Source organism: Harpia harpyja, chromosome 3, assembly GCF_026419915.1.
Source record: "Harpia harpyja isolate bHarHar1 chromosome 3, bHarHar1 primary haplotype, whole genome shotgun sequence".
Classification (NCBI taxonomy): domain Eukaryota; kingdom Metazoa; phylum Chordata; class Aves; order Accipitriformes; family Accipitridae; genus Harpia; species Harpia harpyja.
Window position 1 is genome coordinate 65,285,897 of NC_068942.1, and position 19,053 is coordinate 65,304,949.

A 19,053-nucleotide genomic window follows, 5' to 3' on the forward strand; every position below is an offset into this window, starting at 1 on the left:
GGTTTGCGTACCAGTCCTAACCCAGGCAGTAGGGTTAGGTACAGCTCAGAAGATCCACCTCCCTCTCATCTGAACAGGCATGGTCCAATTTTAGCCTTTGGAGCCATGGCAACCAGTCGTGCCGCTCAGGAAAACAGAAGTGATTCATTTCCAGGTTTCACTTCTCTCGTTGCTTAAATTTAATTTCAGATGAAGCACTTGACCGATGCAATGTGAGATAGTGCCATCTGAGATCCCAGGTCACAGCAGTCTCTCGAGGTGGGTTAGAGGGACCATGCTGTCACGTGAGTGGTAGGACTTGGGGAAGGGAGAGCCTCTATGGCTTTTTCCTGCCTGCAGATACTTACTGTGATGTAGAAGGTGGGGGCTGCCCTGTATTAGAAAGAGGCCTGTTTTGGGCATGTGCCTGTTTGCTATGTGTTTATTTGGGTTTTCGCTGCATTGCTGGTGGACCGGAGCCCATGGGGCTCAATTTCTTATGAATGGCAGATCCTAAGACGACAGCACTGTGTGAGGTTGTGAAGTTGCCCCAAAGCTGTGTGTTTAGTGTGGGTGCTTCAAAGTGACAGGAGGTGCCCTTATGACTGGGACTCATGCAGAGAAAGGTCCTGGCTTCTAGACAAGCTTTTTTTAATTTCTCTGTCCAAGAAATTAATGTTATCTTGATAGATTTCCGCTGCATTATAGTTGATGAATCATTTTATCAACTCACACTTCTTTCTAATATTAATATCCAGACTCCAGAATTAGCCCAATTTTTTAATTCAGTTTCTATAAAAGTACCTTGACCCTCTCCTGCTATAACCTGCTATCAAAGAACAGATAAATGTGAAGATTACTTTGTCTTTGTATCTGCAGCTTCAAGGTACAAGCTAAAAATATCCTTGACAATGAGCTTTAATTAGAAACACACTTAGGAGCTCACACAATACAAAGAATGAGATTTTTTTCTTTTTTCTATTGTCTTTTGTCTTCTGCCTTCTTGCTGCTTTGTTTCTTTTTTTCTTTCTATTTTCTATTTTCTTTTTTCCTTCCTCTTTCTTCTTTTTCTTTTTTTTTTTTAAATTTCACTGGTCCCATTGGTGGGAACCAATGGCTACAGTGGTTCCACTGGTTCCAGTTAAAGACTCAGGGGCCTCTTATCAATGTGTATGAATACCTGATGGGAGGGAGTACAGAAGCTTGAGCCAGACCATTCTCAGTGGTATCCAGTGAAAGGATGAGGCACAGTGGGCATAAATTGAAGCACACGTAATTCTGTTTAAACATTAAGAAAAGCTTTTTTACTGTCAGAATGATCGAATATTGGAACAGGTTGCCCAAGAGGCTGTAGAGTCTCCGTCCTTGGAGATAATAAAAACCTGAAAAGACACAATCCTGAGTGACTTGCTGTAGTTGATCCATCTTTGTGCATGGGGGTTGGACTAGACGATCTCCAAAGTTCCTTCCAAGCACATTTGCTCTGTGATTTCGGGAACAGTCAATATACTTGAAATCAGTGCTGCCATCAGGAGGGATCTTAGACAAGCTGGGAGGACAGGGCTGGTAGGAACCTTCTGAAATTCAACAGGACAAAGGCAAAGCACTGCCCCTGAGAAGGCAGACCCCCGGCGGCGATCTGGGCTGGCACTGCCTGGCTGGGCAACTCTGCAGGAAAGGCCCTGCAGGGGTGGTGGGCAGCAAGATGAGCACAGACCCACTGAGGAGAGCCTGTGGGACCAGGGTTTGTTCAATCAGGAGGAGAGACAGCTTCAGGGGGACCACACAGCAGCCCCCCGGTTCCTACAGGGAGGTCATGGAGAAGATGGAGCCAGGCTCTGCTCAGCACTGCATGGTGGGAGGACAAGAGGCGACAGGCGTACATTGAAACCAGAGGGGTTCAGACCGGGCACAGGGAAACACTTTCTCCCTGTGAGGACAGTAAGTGGCAGGACAGGTTGCCTGAAGAGGTTGTGCAGCCTCTACCCTTGGAGGTTCTCCAGACCTGTCTGGACAAAGCCCTGAGCAACCTGGTCTGGCCTCACGGCTTCACCCAGGGGGTTGGACGAGGGCCCTCCTGGGGCCCCTGCCAGCCTAAATGATCTTCTGGTCCCATGAAAAAACTCTGCCATGAGACACTGTGGCCACCAGAGCCTTTAGCCTTATGTTCCACTTGTGGACATTTGAATCCTTTCTCTCTCAATGTACAAGTGACTCCTTTGCTTTAGACCCGGACTGGGACATTCTAGGGTGAATTGTCCATGATTTCGGGCACTTATGTGAGGAGCATCACTTGACAAATTGCGAGTACAGCTTTATACTCTTCAGTTAGTGAAATAGTTTGCCTTGAGTTTAAGTGGGACATCAGTGATGCATAGAAATTTTGCTGGTTCCTTCACAGGTCTGAATTTCACCCAGATGAAATGTCCCTTTATTCATTATTTTTGTCATGTAAAGTTCAACCAAGTGGAACAAAGCTAAAATAAGATCATTTAAAGGTGGATTGTACTGATAAAAAACTTCATTGCCAATGACCTAAATTAAAGTTCAGAAGCTCACATAATGTAGCTAAGCTCTTGATTCCTTTCTCCTTTTTCAGATATTCTTGGTTAGGAGAGAGGGTAACATGAACAACATGGTCCTTGCAGTCCGCCTGCCAGTGCAGAACGAGGCTCCCAGTGTGCTGGAGTACAACATTAAAGAAGAAAAATCAAGTAAATTCTTTACACTTTTTTGGTCTTGTTCTGATTATTGTACTGAATTCTCTTGTGATCACCAGTGTTTATGTAATCTCACTTGTAATGAGAAAGTTCCTCTTGTGACCGGCAGCAGGTCTTGCTTTTACGGTGTAGTTCAGTTAATATTTCCTGCGGCTTCTTTACCTCAGCTCCCCCTGTGGTTCTGCACCTTGTGTTATCATTTACAGACTCACAACAGGAAAATAAAACACCCTCAGATGACCAGGCCAGCGCTTTCATCAAGCAAGAGGAGCTGCCTTTCACCAGGTGGAAGTCCTGAGGAAAGCACAAGGCACTGACAGATTAAGCCTTGTTAACTGACTGACTCTTGTCTCTATTTCTGCCACTGAATTTGGGGCCCACCAGGCATCTGACATCTGCTACATTACCTTTTCATGCACCTCATACAGTCATACTGAACAACAGATTACTCCTAAACTGTTTGACTGTTTTAAATGCCTCGCTGTTTCTGGGAAGCAGCTGGGTCTCGGGGCTGGTGGTATCAGTGCTCTTCCCAATCAGACAGCCAAGTCTACCGTGAGCAAGCAAAAATGTACCCAGTTCACAGTCAGCCATGTCTGATGCAGCCCTTGGTGTAAATGCATATGATTTCCACTTTCCAAGAAATACTTGTAAACACGGGAATTTTAGGATAGTCCTAGAAACATGCACTTGAAAGAGTTCATCACAATAACTTCATGCTATTTATTTATATGAAAGCATCCAAATCCTCTGGCACTGAGCTTTGCCCCAAAGCCAGCTCCCTGGGGTATATATTTTACTCTCTGCTAAAACACTTGTGTTTCCGCTGATCAATGTTGTGGCTTATTTCTTCCCCCTTGACAGTTGTTCAAATGAATTTTTTTCCTTCTCATGTTTCTTTGCATACCTCTGCATTATAAACAGACTTTAAAGCCAGAGGGACAAGTGAATCTCTTAATCTGCTCTAATCTCAAGCACAAAACCAAAGGCAGTTGCAGCGTTGCTCCTGCACAGAGCGCAGCTGCCTGCCTGGCTCCTGCATACCCCCCAGGAAAGCTTTCTTTCTCATCTGCGTGCACCTTGGAGCATGCAATTGCAGAGATGAGGCACATGTTCAGTGCTCCTGCATGAAAGCAGGAATAGCAAACCTTTTGCCACCACTTCAGATGTCTAGATTAAGAATACAAGGGCAGGGGTTAGCTGCAGGGAGGGGAAACTTTTTTCTTTAGTTATTTGAAGTTGACCTAGGGCTTAAGTTTTGCATGGTGGGGAATTGGTTTTTGAGGATTCAAGTTTTCCTTTGGATAAAAGTTAAAAAATTTAATCATGCCATCCTAGAAATTTTATTTATAGAAATGATACTTCTTGACCTGTGTCCTACGCCATAAAATCTGATTTCTTTGAGGACAGGCAAAGTAAAGTGTAGTACAAAAATTTCACTGTGAGCTAGCCTAGCTAGAAAGACTTTTCTGCCATGTTTTTCAAACTTACTTGCTTGCTATTTCTAATTTATCACTAACTTAACACAAAGGATGTGTTCAGAGACACAGCTTTCTGGTAGGAGCAAGAATTAAATCAGTTTCCACCACTTTCATACAAGTTACAAAATAAGTGGAGGAGGATAATTAAAAATTAGCTTTCATTCAAAAAGCAGGAGAACTGCCATCACATGTGCAGCAATCCCAGCGGCCATGAGGCTGATGCATTCCTATGGTGGATATTCACATTATTTTTAGCTTGAGTTCTGTCAGTGTTGATCTGTAGAAAGCCTCTCAGTTCTCCATCCTGCACTGTTTTGACAGAAACACACTGGGCATGGAAACAGTCATGCTTTTGCTTCCTTTCTCATTTAGGGTAAGTAGCCTGGCTTTTGAGTTTAGAAGAAATAGAATTAATTCCTGTTAGTAAAGCCAAAGGACTATATCTGGTGCAAGGGGAGATGGTAAATCTTCTGTGCCTCAGAGTAACCTAATACATTAGCTTTGATTTATTGTCTCTGCTTTACTCTAACTGCTTTCTAAACTTTTTTAGGAAATAAAATTTTATGTTGTCCAAATGCCTTAAAAGAATTAAGACTAGAATCTGAGCTTCCTTTCTAAGTACCCTGGTATGTCTGAATTACCTTAGCTTAATGAAGTGCCCTTCACTCTTCCTGGGTATTCTGTAAGTGTCAAGGTAGGATACTTCTGAGCTCCCCTAGAGACATTATCTTGCTGTGGTATGCAAGTCAGTTGAAAGTTTGGTGTTATACTTCCTGAGAGTGTATAAAGCATGCCAGCTGCATAGCCTGAGGACCGCTGTAGACTGGCAGGGATTTTTCAGACATCTAGTCTTTAACTTCAGGAAGTCCCTCTTTAGTTCTTCTGTGCTTGCTAAAAGGAGGTTTCAGCTTGCTACTGAACATCGCAGACAAGGAGGTGAATCCTCCTGATAGCTACCTGCTCTGAGTCTGCATGAAATGGAGCAGAGCTGGTGCCCTTCCAGTGCCCTTCAAAAGGAGCAGCTGTAATTTCCCTGCCATTTGAGAATCCCCAGTCCCAGCTGTTCTGGAGACAAGCAGTTTTGGTTTTTCTGGCCTGCTCCTAGTATTTCCTTTCCGAGTTGGCACATAAGCAATGAACGGTGTAATGCGCCCCACAGAGAGCTGTTTGTCCCTTTCTGAGAGCAGACTCCTCCTAAAGGGTTTGAAGAAGTGGGAACAAGTTTTTCTTCCTGTTACCTCGATTCAGCTCGTTAGACTCCACAGACTTGATGCCTTCAGATGTAGACTGAAAGCTGAATTTGCCTTGACGTATATAGCTCAGATTTTACGGAGATCCTCCATTCCTGTTAAAATTCAAGTTGCAACCCGTCCCAGCTTACTATTTTGGAGCACCTTGCCAGCTGCATCTTGTCCTTCTCATGAGGACTCAGTGCAATCTAAGCTTCACAAGTGACACAAAGAAGGATGCACTATCCTTAGAGGTGACATGATGGCTCTGTGCCATCTCTACAATGATGTCCATCTCTTACTTTTACCACATGCAGCTTTAAACAGCAAGTTTTACTGCTCAGCTCTTTGTAAAAAGCTGTTCTCATCCCATCCTACTTTTCAGATCGTATCTGAAGAGGTTTTCCCCAGTATCATGATGACAGGGCAGAGGTTGCTGCCCAGCCCGAGATGCATATATAGATGGCCATTCAATGAAGTACAAGAAAAGGAAGCTTCCTAGCATTGCACTGCCAAATAATGGTGGATCATTGTTTTTCCCTTTCTTTTCCCCATATCGGATCTGCTCTGTTAACATTTGATGAAGTATTTAGGGAAGTATAGTTTTCTGAGGGGAAGACCAGATTTAATTGTGATTTTTTTTAAATTGGAAATCCCCAAAGAACCCACTAGGTAAGAGGGTCAAGAAATGAAACTTCTTTCCTTTTTTTTTTTGTGGGGAATTTTCACCTGTTCTGTGAAGTAGCCCTTAGAATCATAAAACAGGAGAATGAAGAAACTGGATTTTAAAAATTTTCTTCTGGTTCTTCATCTTTGGTTGTAATTCCTCTGACATAAAGGCTAAAGCCTGGTCACAGCAGCAGGTATGGTAGAGATCCAACAGCAGATACCACATGGTTCATCAGAAAGTTGAGAAACCTGGTAACTTTCAAAGCCTTGGATCTCTGTGGTTTTGATTCTCAGCCTGAAGGATCCCTTACTTCTTACTCAGAACGGTGGAAATCTCCCAGAGAGAAGGCTTGTTACAAGATTTCTTCCATTTAGAGATGCAGTGTTGGGAGATACGTCTCAAGCTCTGCTAAAATCTCAAATACTTTATGTGCTTTCAGTTCTGAGAGTTGTCCCTTACTTCTGCTTCATCCCAAAATGGAGCGCTAGCCTCACATACCTCAAGAACTGAGCACCATTTCCTCAGCTGACTCCTACCCTTGGCTCTTCACAGCAAACTGGTTGTAACCTCAGGTCCCGATTCTCCTTCCCCTTTATGTGTAATACAGTCAGAGATCATTCCACTGACATCAGTGATATTGCAGCAGTATTAAAAAGAAAAGAATCAGATGTTTAAAGTAAATGTGCACGTTTAAAGTAACATATACTGAAAGCTTGAAAGAAGCGTCCGAGTATGATAAACCACTTGGTGCAGGTAGTGACAGTAGCTTTTACTTTCACAAAGGGTTATGAAGACACATGCCAGGGGGTAAAGTCCTTTAATAGAAGAATGCTCTAGCACCATATACTGAGTGTAATGCTTCCTTTTTTTCTGGGAAATCAATTATATCTGAAAATAATTTGACTTCATGGAACACATGAGTTGACCATATACTTCTCAGGAGTATTGCACATACGCTTTGGTGCGGAATGTGTAGTAATTATTTTCCAAACTCTTCTGTACCAAAAAAAGAGGATGTAATTCCTTTCCAAATATGCAAAATGATGCTAAACAGGAGAAATATCTGCAATTGCACAGAATAAAGAAGAACATATTATTCATATTATTAGTAATTTTTATAGAAATAACTATGGAATTGATTTGCCAAGTCAGTACTGAACTCCTCGGGCTCATGTCCTAAGGGGTTTGAGGCTGGCCTAATCCTGCTATGGATGCTTGCTCTTGTAATCATGCTCCTGCCCCCTGCCTCCCCCATCACTGCAGCTGGCTTTGCTCACTTGGAGGTTTATTTTCCTGGGTCTGTTCACATTGTGGAGTTGCTGTCCTTGTTCTGTATTTAAACCATACCCAAAGGGGACAATCTGCCACCAGGTGTAGCTGTTCGGAAGCATCTCTTCCAACACGCTGGGCCAAGTATGAGTTGAGCCCCCAAAATCAATAAGTAAACAGCTGAAGAGGGGTTTGTAGTGAAGCCTTGTCTGTAGTATGGTTACTTCATTTATTACAGAAAAATTCTGAAATTTAAATTAAAACTCTGCCTGCTCTGACCCTCCCAGCTTCTCTGGAGACAAACACTGAAAGAGTTGAAGCATAACGGAGGTCTTGAAATAACCTTGACACAATCAAATAGCAAAGCCAAAATAAATTATCTCCAAGTAACATAAAAATGTCCAGATCATGATTAATACCACCTTTGAAAGATGAGACACGGTACCATTGGACACGGTAGATTATACACAATTTCTCATTTATGGACAGCAGCTGTACTTCAGGTTATATGGTATGGGCTTGTGGTAAGGACCTACAATATACCTTGACAGAAAAGATACAGGCAATTACTGCACTCAAAAGTAGTTTAAAAGCAATCACTGAGTATTGCTAAAAAGTTGCAAGCCTAGTAGCAAAAAAGAAGTTGATAAAGAAATCCAGTGTCCTGCCCTGGTCACCATATTTGGTTGGTCTTTCTTAAAGTTAGACTGAGCTCAGGCAGTGCAGGCTGGAGCCTGGTATGAAATGCTTGAGACAGACAGTAGGGATTTCAGAAAAGACCACAACTCAAGTAAAACACACAGCAGCAGTTTACCTGCCTGGTTAATTCTCTAACTGCTTTTACCAAAGGAAATCTGTCTGCCATGAATGTTCATGAGGACCTGACCACTTTGTACATCCACCACCCTCTAAGCTCTGTCCATCAGGACAGAAAGAAGAGTTACACCAGGTCTAGAGGCAGCAGGAATGCAGGCCTAGCTGGGGAGTCAAAACGGAAATTTAGACGAGCAAAAGTGTTCCTTTGCACACTGGATTTTAGGAAGGGTGAAATCAATCAGAAAAGGGAAGAGATTATTTAAGGGCTAAGATTTCACAACCTACTTTCCTGCCTTAATAATCCGCAATAGGTGCAGTCAAACGCTGTGAAAGCAAGCTTAACTCTCAAAGCCAACTTTGTCCATCATTACCAAGTTACTTCAGCCACTTCTACACTTCCATTCCTCCTTCCCAAGCACATAAGGGGAAAAAAAAAAAGTTTTTTATTATAGACTAATGCCGTCTGCACAGGATAAAAAGGGCATGAGCAGTCATTCTGACTGTCCTGTAGCAGTAACAGATGGTAATTAAACGACAGTAATCAGGCAGCAGCACGTTTACAGAGGAGCATTAGAGTAACATGGGGATGGACTTTGTTCATCTTTGCCGGCTTAGCTCTAAACAAAGCTGCTGGAAGCCCTCATCTTTACAGCCCAGCCATCCTGAGGTGAGGGACGTGAGCACGCTTGGCATGATGGCAGAACTCAGGTGCAAGGGATACAAATTCCTGCCTGTGTCCCTGCATGGGTCGGTAGGTCCAAGCACTATGAGGGCACTCACCAAGTGAGCGTGAGGCAGGGCAGAGAAGACAGATTGACTAGGAACAACTCAGTAGATGCTCTTTGTTGGCTTAAACTCCTTCAGATGCTGATAATGGACTTGCCTATTGCACTCTGCTGGTGCCCTGGCCACTATGGCCAGATATGGTCCATTATGGCAGATTTCCCTGTTTTATTTTGTTAACATTTCTTTTAATACATGTTGCTGAGGCTGGATTAACAAATTCAGAGACCAAAGTCCTCACTGCTAACATGGCACAGCATGGTCAGGTGGTATTTTCCCACATGAACTGCATTGAAGTACTGCACAAATGAGGTCATGGGAAAAAATGGGAGGATAGCTCAGCTACTGCAGTCTACTCACAATTTAGCTCCTTTAATGAGAGTGGCCAGTTGTGCAGATGATCTTTGTGATATGAATATTTTTGTGGAAATGTTGGCAGCTCTTGCAATAGCTTCCTCAGTTTTGCAAGTCTTTTTGCTAGCACCCTGCCTGCTGGAATCACAAAGTAGAGTGAAGATAGGCAGAATTATATTTTTTTCCCCAGAAAGAGAAATAACCCTCACAATTGCAGAGAAAAACCTAAAGATGTAATCTTAAAATTTCTTAAATACTCAGAAAACAGAGGATAAGGGAAAATAACCTATAGGAAGACAATCTCCCATTTTTAAAATTAATTCTTATTGCATTTATTTTGGATCCCTTCTGAACTGGAATGGAGATGGAAAAGGTGGAAATCTGTGGTACTGACTGAGGTCAGAAACAGGGGATCTTTCACTTCATAGCTGAAGTGAATGAATGGAAGTATGGGCTGGTATTCATGACACTGACTTCTAAGATGAAGCCATTTATTTGTGTAGCACTTGCAGATTTTCACGGGAGGTTTTCAAGACGGTGCTGGATGAAGACTTGAGCAACTTGGTTTGACCTCATGGCTGACCCTGCTTTGAGCAGGGGTTTGGGCTAGAGACCTCCTGGGGTCCCTGCTAGCCTGAGTGATCCCATGAGAGGGAACCAGCCAGTGAGACTGAGTCAGTCTGTGGGCAAGCTCAGGGCAGATGGCAGTTCTCAGAAGGGATGTCTCAGTAGAGCAGCAAAAGCAGTTCCCATTCTCTAAGATCCAGGTTCTGGGAGAAATACTGCTAAGATTTACAGAGGGATGGTGGTGAAAAAATAAATAAAACATAAATATTTCCTGGGTTAGTGTCTCACCTGTGATCTCCCCAAAAACCATAACCTTCCTTTCTTTGGTAGATAACCTTGTATACAGGGGAAATTAAAGAAAGTGCTCCATCTATTTAATCAGTGCAGATTTCCAGTTGAATTAACTCATATGAGGTATCTCAACGTGCTTGAAAAAGCCCAGTAATGCCCTATAGATGCAATTATACACCCCTTGGCATGTTGCAGAGCTCAGCTTGCTGCTGCGGGCTGAGATAGACTTCATCATGTGGAGTTAATAGCACTGCAAGGCTCCTGGACTGATTTTACACAGGTGCTAAAGGGACTTTTCAGTTGGAGGAGGACAATCCAAGGAGTAAATGTACATCCCATCCTTCCTAAGTCAAATCTCTTAGGACAACCTCTGGCTCATCAGAGGGCAGGCAGAAGGGCCAATCAGAAAGTACATTCAGTTACTTCTGTTATCACTGTGATGGTACCATAGTTCTTTTTAAATGGTCACTTTAACAGAAACAGTTGTCCTCCTTGAGTGGAAACCCTGCAGCTTTCAATACCGGAAAGAAGAATTCTTAATACTGTAAACTAAGGCATGAAAAGCAGGGTAGGACTATTTATAGGTCTGATTTCCTCTGAATAGATGAGAGGCTAAACCTGACATTACAGAGTGAAAAGATCAAGGGGTTTTTTGGGTTTTTTATACCCCGTGCTGCTATTCAGCAATAAAGCAGACAAAGAGGGGACTGCCTTGGCAACCACCTCATGAACTGCCCTGGAGACTTGTCTCCCAGCCAGGAAGGTCATTAAGCATCTTCAGGTTTACTATAGACTATGATTTTACTGAATATATATATATATATATATATATATATATATATATAAAGGCAAAAACATCATTAGTCCCAGTAACTAGTAGTTAGGGTACTGCAGCCTCATGAGCACAAGTAAAGTAGATGGAAAAGGGTGTGAGCACTGTCCCTAGGAGAGGCAGGAGCCAGGTTTTAGGTGAGTTCAGGCTGTAACTTTGAGCTGACACTGCTGTCACAAGAAGCGCTCTCACCGTCCCTCATCCGCCAGCTGCGTGTGTCCATGACCTCATGCCCCTCTGGTCCCTGTCTTCCTCTCCCTCATGCAGGTTGTGGCTGGGAAGGAGCGAGCAGCGTGGACGTGGGGATGTGAAAGCAGGACGGTGTGGTGGGGCAATGCTTTCTTGGAGGTGCTACCGTGTGCTGGGTTATGTGAAATAAAGCCTGGAAAGGAGAAGGAAGTGATATGGGGATGGAGGGGTGGCTGGTGATTTTGAGAAGAGTGGGTGGCAGACTGGAGACAGAGGTCTGGGAACAGGATGGAGAGAGGTAGTAGGCGGCCAAGGATGGGGTCACATCCTGTAGCACTGGATGATGGCGTGAGCATCCGAGATGCTGTGGGCGAAGCTGAAAGGAGGCTGCCCACGGAGGCAGGAACCCAGCAGAGCTGCCTCGTGATGCAAGGAGAGGAGGCTGCAGATATGGGGCAAGCACTGTCAGGATGGGTGGGAGGTCAGTGCAAAACTGCGGCCAAATTGCCCTGTAGCAGCCAACCTCCTCGAGGCAGAGCATCGCTGGCAGCGTGCCGAGGAGCAGCCCCTTCCCCTCCCTGCCGAGCTGAACTCAGCTGAATTTTCCCAAGGAAGTCAGTGTCATTGCACCCATTTAATAGAGTGAGAGCTGAGGCACAGGTTGCTGAAGGGGCTCGGCCAGCTGCGTACCACCAGCCCTGAACAAGCCCAGCTCCTGGCCAGCAACTGTATTTACTGGGCTGCAGAGAGGCCCTTTGCCTGCCGAGCACTTGACTTTGTTCAGCGCTGAGGTACCAATACTACTATTCAGACATTTTTTGTATGCTTTCTGTATAGCCTGACAGGCAACTCTGCTGCCGTACTGTGAGGGAAGCTAATTTTTCAGGTTTACTTCAGCTTTATTGTTGCGTGATGGAGTGTGGGATTGAGGCAAAGTAAGAAACTGTTGTCAGCTCTGGGCCTGACTAGCCTGAAAAAAGCAGAAATGTGCTGGAAAAAATAACAACAGAGTTATCAAGGCCCTTGGGAGAGAAGATCCTTCTTCCCTTCTCTCACCAAAAATGGCTGATTCTATATCAATTAAGCAAATCATATATTTCAGCAGCAGAACTTGTCCAAGACTACTTTTTTCAAGGATTAGCCAGTCAATGAATAAAAGTTTGCATATTTTTAGCGGGGGAGGCTGGAAAAGCTGAATATGTAGTTGACCTTAAGGTTCAAATTTTAAGCAGTTTAATTGCATGTAAGGAGACCTTCTGGTCATGCAGGCTAATATCCTATTTTCCCATAGTAAATGACTCCTGTTCAGTATGGTAGACACCTTGCTGTTAAGGAGAGTAGACTGACAAATGTTATCTTTTAATGTGGTTCCTGTTGCTGCCAATGGTGTGTCTGTGTGACAGCTCTGAAGACGTAGAGCTACCCTAGTTATCTTCAGATTAGCCCCACTCAGACACAGATAACAATCTGCCTGCATCACCCAGGGCTCAGCATGGGCTAATTTCCCCTGTTTATGCATGTTTCTCATTAGCGAGAAAAGTCTGCCGTCACCTACGCAGCTTCTTGGCATGAAAAACCTACCATTGAGCAAGTCCACCCCATGGCATGGGATAACTGGACAATTCTACCCTAGCTCTGGCCTCCAGCTCAAGGAGTGCCGTTTTGCTGTTGCTTTCTGCTGGATCTCATCTGCTTCCACAGGCAGTGCAAGGCCAAAGGCCACCTCTGTGTGGGCTGTCATAAGGACACAGGAGACTTCATCATTGTCTGGTCTACCGTCTGTGGTTTGATTGGAGTTAGAGACTGAATGATTTCTAGTCCCCTAAGGATGTCTAACCTAGACATCTTCCCAAGGTCAGTCTGCCTGCCAAGGATGAGTTCTCCATTATCCCCATTGTTATTAACCCTGAAAATGGAGTTAGTGTCAAGGAGTTCCCACTCAGGAGACTACTCTGAAGTAGGAGCCCAGAGTCTTGGTTTGGCAAGAACAGCGACCCAGGGCTTGGGGGATATTGTAAAACATGGTATGAGGACACATTTTATAACCTGTTGTGCAAGTTCATAATTTCTTTTCTAAATGCACACGTGCACAAGAAAAGCAAAGTCTCACCAAGTCCTGCTCATTTGAGCTGAGTTCCACATCATTTTGACGTGCTGCTTATTTTAAAACACAAAACACTTTTAAAACATAAGACACCTGTGCAGCTGCTTTTTCAGGATGTAACAGTGCCAGGTTTCTGTGTGGTTTACACATTGTTTTGGAAACATTCTGGTTGCTTATAGTGGGTGGGTTTTTTCTTTTTTTTTTTTTTTAACTCTCATCCTGAAGAGGTACCTCTCCTCTCACCATGCAAACATTTTCATTTTTACTTTAGGCTTTAAACCGATAGGATTGTAGGAAAGCCTGTTGGAAAGAGGCCCTCAGGGTCTTGTTAGCTTTGTTAATCCTCGCTTTGTTGTTTGGGGTTTTTGCCTTATTTTTCACTCCCAAGAGGCATAATGCAAAATCTGTGTGTAATCAGAGCTAGAGAATATGCGTCCTGTTCTAGGATAATATTGTCTTACCCTACTCTGCTTAGTACCTTGAACATAACCCAAAAAGCTTACTGGTTTTAAAACAGCTACTCTAAATCAGTACCCATAATACCAGTGCCCTTGTCTCCGTGGCTCAACTGGAGCAAATTATAATTTTTGCCCTTGGACAGAGTTTGCTATCTGAAGATCTTAAAGAGCTTAATAAACAAGAGTTTAGACTTGTAAATGAGATGATAAATAAGATACTGCTCGAAGTAAAATGAGGGCAGTAAGGACCTCATACTTTGACCTTTGAGTAGGACCCTCAAATCAATTTATCCCACTCAGAAGAGTGGAAATCAGAAGACCTTCTTCCACCAGGTTGGCAACTAGGTGGGATCACAGCTCTCAGAAGCAGAAATACCATTTTTTTCTTTTATTTTCCACCCTATTGACCTCTGCCATTTCAAAGTGGGTTAGTCCTCTTCATCACTCACCTTTGGAAAGTGTGGTCTTTTTTTCCTGGAAGTCTGTCACACAGAATGTGGTTCTGTGTACCGGATGGCTTCCCTTAAAATGCTCAGAAGACTTCCTTTTTCTATATGATTAACCTCAACTCTATGGTATTTCTTGATGTATCTCAGAGCCAGAGAAATAAACTTTTCTCCAAAGCAAATGGGAAAAAAATGTTCTTAATAAAATACATCTGTATGATAACATACATTTTTCACATAAGGATTGATTCTCAAGATTATCTATACAACCTGGAAATTGTTGCTAAGAACTAAACCCCCAGAATTTCAAATCATAGTGTCATTTTGTGTTACATGAGGCACAGGGGAGACCCTTTATATATCTGAAAGCTTCGTTTACTTCACAAAGTTTTACCGAAGAAATTTGCCTTCTGAGAGCAACTTGCAAATATCTACATTCAGTTTGTCTTGTCAGCCATAGCCCTGAGCCCTGACAGTTTGAATCACCATGCTGGGCAGCATAAATCTTGTACTGCCATTGTAGCGTATGGGTGGATGCTGAATTACCTGTGAAAATGTGACTTCTCCAGCAATGATTCCACAGTGCTCAGCTGCTTACAGCAGGGACAACACCAATCGAATGTGTCACCCTACTCCCCTCGGTGTCCTTGGGAGCCCTCTCAGTCCTCAACATTTCAGAAAGGTCACATTTTCCCCCTCAGCCCTGCTATGTGAGAGCAAGAAAACAGACCCTGGGTGGCTACCTCTGAAACCCCAGCTAAACCTCATGTTGCCGTCTGGTCCTGGGAAGAAGTCCTGGATCTCCCCAGCCTCTGGCTGAAGAAACAGTGCAAACCAGGTATAGAATTTCCACAGACTTTAAGGTGTTTATTCAAGCAGTAAAAAGGAGATGCAGGGTGAGGATCTGACGAGGAAGGCAAGCGCTTTGAAACCAAACAGCCATTTGCCAGACTGTGCTCTGCTCTTAACCGCTGAAACAGCTGGCAGTGCCCGTGGGCCTGCCGGGACTGCTCACATGGACACCTGTAAGGAAAGCACTGAGGACCTGTGACACTTTTGTTTTAGCTGGGTTAGCTGTGCTTGAAGTACCCTTGAGAGCCACCCTCTCAACCCTGCTGAAACACTAATCGCAATAAGGAGGAAACAGAGCAGCGAAATTACTGTAACAAGTTTCTGCTCAAGCATCCTGCAGCAGAGGCAACGAGACCAGGCAGCAGCAGGATTTTATGCTGAACTAAAGGCATAAAATCTAAGTGGACAGCAAGGCGCTGCCCATCTGCTTGGGTGAATGTGGATGAGCCAAAGTACAGTGGAGTGGCCAAGACTCCGATGGCTGTTAGATGTGGGGACGGTCCTTTTTCTTAGCACCAGGATACACACACATGGTGCACAGGGAAGCAGTCAACTCTATCGAGTGCCCCCTCCACTCAACCCCAGCCTGAGAAGAGTGCAAAAGCCTGTGTTTTGCATCTTGTTTAATGGCATTAATTTTGTTCTGCACAATGCAATTATATTTTGTGAAAAACCTAGTTTAAAAATAGATTTCTCTCACACTCTAGACCCAAGCTCATTAACACTTTATCACTTTCATAATTCATTAGTTTCAATTTCCCAGGAACTGCCACCAGCAGTGACTTTTTTTCATGGCGGCCAGAAAGATTAAACTCTGTAGGAAACCATAAAATTGAAATCCTGTAAGAAAGCATGAGTTGGATGCACAACAGAAGACTCTGGCAGAAGTCCAAACCAGGGAAGTTTCTGCGCTTCCTTGATGAGGGGGAAAAACAGAAACAACTGACAGTTTCATGAAAGAATCACTAGGAAAGACAAGAAAGACAAAACAGACCTGGGTTGCAAGACATTCTAAATTGTGCAAACAAAAAGGAAACTACAGCTTAGACATCAGATGGAAGAAGCAGAGGCATCAGATTGCAGAAGAAATAAAAAGGCCTTCAGAAGAGAAAACAGATAAACAGTGGCAGTGTTTTACAAGATCACAGCACTTGAAGGCCTAACAGTACTGTCCAGAAGGTCATCAAAAAGTAATACAGGGAACAATGTTAGGGACAGATACCAGGAACTTTCAAACAGACAGAGCTGTTGCAGAAGGACACCGCAAACACCCTAAGGACTTCTAGCAATGTAATCTAAATTTCCCTCTATCCAGCTAAAGCTCTTTCTCTTAATACCACCACCAGCCTAGTGCATGAATAAGGGCCAGAAGGAGATTTGCACATGCTCAGGGAACTGAAGCAATAACCTGAAGGAATTACATCATGTTCTCACATCTCTGTAAAGCACGGCAGGTGCGACAAGCGCAATGTATCGTGACAAACACAATAGTCCCAGCACGGGGGCTACGGTAGTCACTGCAGTCCTCTACTACAATACCAAGGGCTCATTCCCCAGGGGGAGGAAACTGCTAACCTGGCCTGGGCAACAGCTAGGAACGTCAATGTCTGGAAGTAGGATCGGTAACCTCTGCCTTGGAGCAGAACAGCAGCAAAGCTGGCCAGTGCTGCTTACTGCAAGGGTCAGTGCAAGCAAGGTCATGGCAACTGTGGTATCACGCCAGAGACTTATAGCAAAGGAGGGAAACACCAATGAGAGGTCTGGTTAGGAGACTGTGGAGTTATAATCTTAAAATAGAAATAGAAAAGTGGAATCACTCCCATGATGACATATCTCACAGCATGCCAGAATCTGGAAAGACAAGAGCATCTCAAGCACATCCAAGCAGGACTTCTGAGGATGGTTGTGTTCTCAGTAGTCCTCTGTCAACACAACTGCTGCAGAATAAGGAATTCAATCTTTGACTTCAGATGTCTCTGAAGGATTACACGGATATCAAAAACAGTGAATAGGACTAACAGTGCCATTAGGGAAGAAGAAGCTGAAGTAATTGGGTCCCGTGAGCCTACGTAAGCAGTAAGAAGATGGAAATTGGGGTGGTTTGTCCATGTGACCAGAACAACAGGACTAGCAAACACAATTCTGCAGGGAAAAATCAAAGAGGAAAGGAAGGCAGAATGCCCAGGGACAGTGTGACTCAAAAACATCAGCATCTGGATGGAGAAATGATGGGGAGATCTGAAGAGTAAAGGGAACATGAAGACAGATTCCAGTCAGTGCCTAAAAATTACACTCTTCAGAGCATGTTGGTGCAGTAAAGGGAAAGATAAGACAATGATAAATATTTATAGCAGTTCATAACCTGGCCATGTCCTGTTCACTTACTGAGTTGCACAAGGGTCACAAAACAGAGTATGGTCAACAGTGAACCAGTAATTCGTGTTACTAATGCTTCTGTCACCCATAAAAAACTTTTTAATTAATTCTGATATCTTCATTTCAGACTGCTCAAAATTGCCCATTGATCTACACATTTCTGCTTTTATTTCCTGAAGGTGACTTTTTTCTGTGGGCTTCTAAATATCAGGTAAACCTCAATATGCTGTGGCAGTATGTTTGGCTCACAGAACCCAGCCTATTTTTGCTGTTGCTTTTCATCGTATTCTTGACATCCTGCCACTGTTCTGGTGAGACATAGAGATTTCTTTGCTCTTCAGGTGCCCTGGGTGTAGTTTTATGAGCCCAGGAAAGGTGAATTTTGTCTCCGCAGGATTACAGCAGTCTGGCAGAAAAGTGTCTGCTTGTAGCTTTTGCAAAAGTCAGGAGTTCCTATAAACGGCAACATCATCATCCTTCCCTGATCAGCAGTGCTTATGTCAGTGAAATGTCCCCAGCTACCCACAACATGTCCACAGCCAGAGAAAAGCACCTCCTCCTGACTGTCTTCTCAGAACAGGGTGCCTTGAGGGCAGTAACAGCGCTGGGGGGAGAGATACGTTGTCCCCAACAGTCAGCGGAGCCCTTTTAGCTGTACAAACTTGCTATTTTCTGCATCTTTCCAAGAATCAAAGACATGCAGCAGGACGCACTTAATGGTCTCCACAAGTGAATGACAACCATTCCCGCCATAGACATTCCTGTACCAAACCCATCATCTGCCACCGAACAGCAAAGCAGTCAGAAAGCACTACTTATCAGTGATGCCTGCTGGTGGTCAGCAGGTGTCTAGATAAAAACAGGTTAAGGAAAAAGTGTTATAGTTTCTCCCAAGGAAGACCTGTCCCACAGGAGATTGCAAGGCTTTCCCCATGGGTGCTGTGCTGGGAGCGGGTCCAAGTGGCCGCGATAGCCCTGCGCAGGCTGCTTGACACTGTCACTGTTCGGAATAAATTTGGGGCAGAGTATTGGTCCTGATGGTGCTAGTACTTTGAGTAATGATCCATCTAAAGCAGGGGTTTTCTATTCTTACTTGTTTGCAGGCCACCCAAAAATGTCCCAGCAGAGCTGTGGGTCTCTGTATGATGAATTCCAGCCTGCTGACAACTATGCTTGATTTTATTACCTTCTATGACCTCTCAGAGCAGATCAGGGACAGTCCAGTTTCTATATACCACCTGCTGAAAACTCCTGTCCTTAAGCTCCAGCAGCTTTTGTACCTAGACTGCTTTAGCTATATAAGTCCTTGTGATTTGTGGTGTTTTATGCTATTTAACTACATACGGGAGGAGAAGTAGCTGTATGGTGACAATGTACTTCTATGTGGATACTCCTGACGCTGAGGAGCTCGGACTAATATTCTTTTGTCTAAAATTCAAGCTCCCAAATGGCAGAGCTTCCTGGCACAGAAACAATCATTAGTCCCAATCCAAGCAATCTGCTCATGTATGTAAACATGTACAGGTGCAGCCTGCTCTCTTATGTACACCTGCAACTTGGGATGCCAAAGAGAACATGTGGTTCTTAACGGAAAAAAAGTCCTTAAAACAGTCATCCACATAAAGGCCTTTATTTAA

General features: G+C 43.9%; 1 protein-coding gene across 1 annotated transcript in view; it reads left to right on the forward strand.

The window, feature by feature from the left end:
- Nucleotides 1–19,053, forward strand: part of LOC128140187 (ras and Rab interactor 3-like) — a 174,376-nt gene that overhangs the window by 125,657 nt on the left and 29,666 nt on the right. The window contains exon 19 of the mRNA XM_052783723.1: nt 2,579–2,693. Coding sequence (XP_052639683.1) covers nt 2,579–2,693 — 115 coding nt within the window. The remainder of the gene's footprint in view (nt 1–2,578; nt 2,694–19,053) is intronic.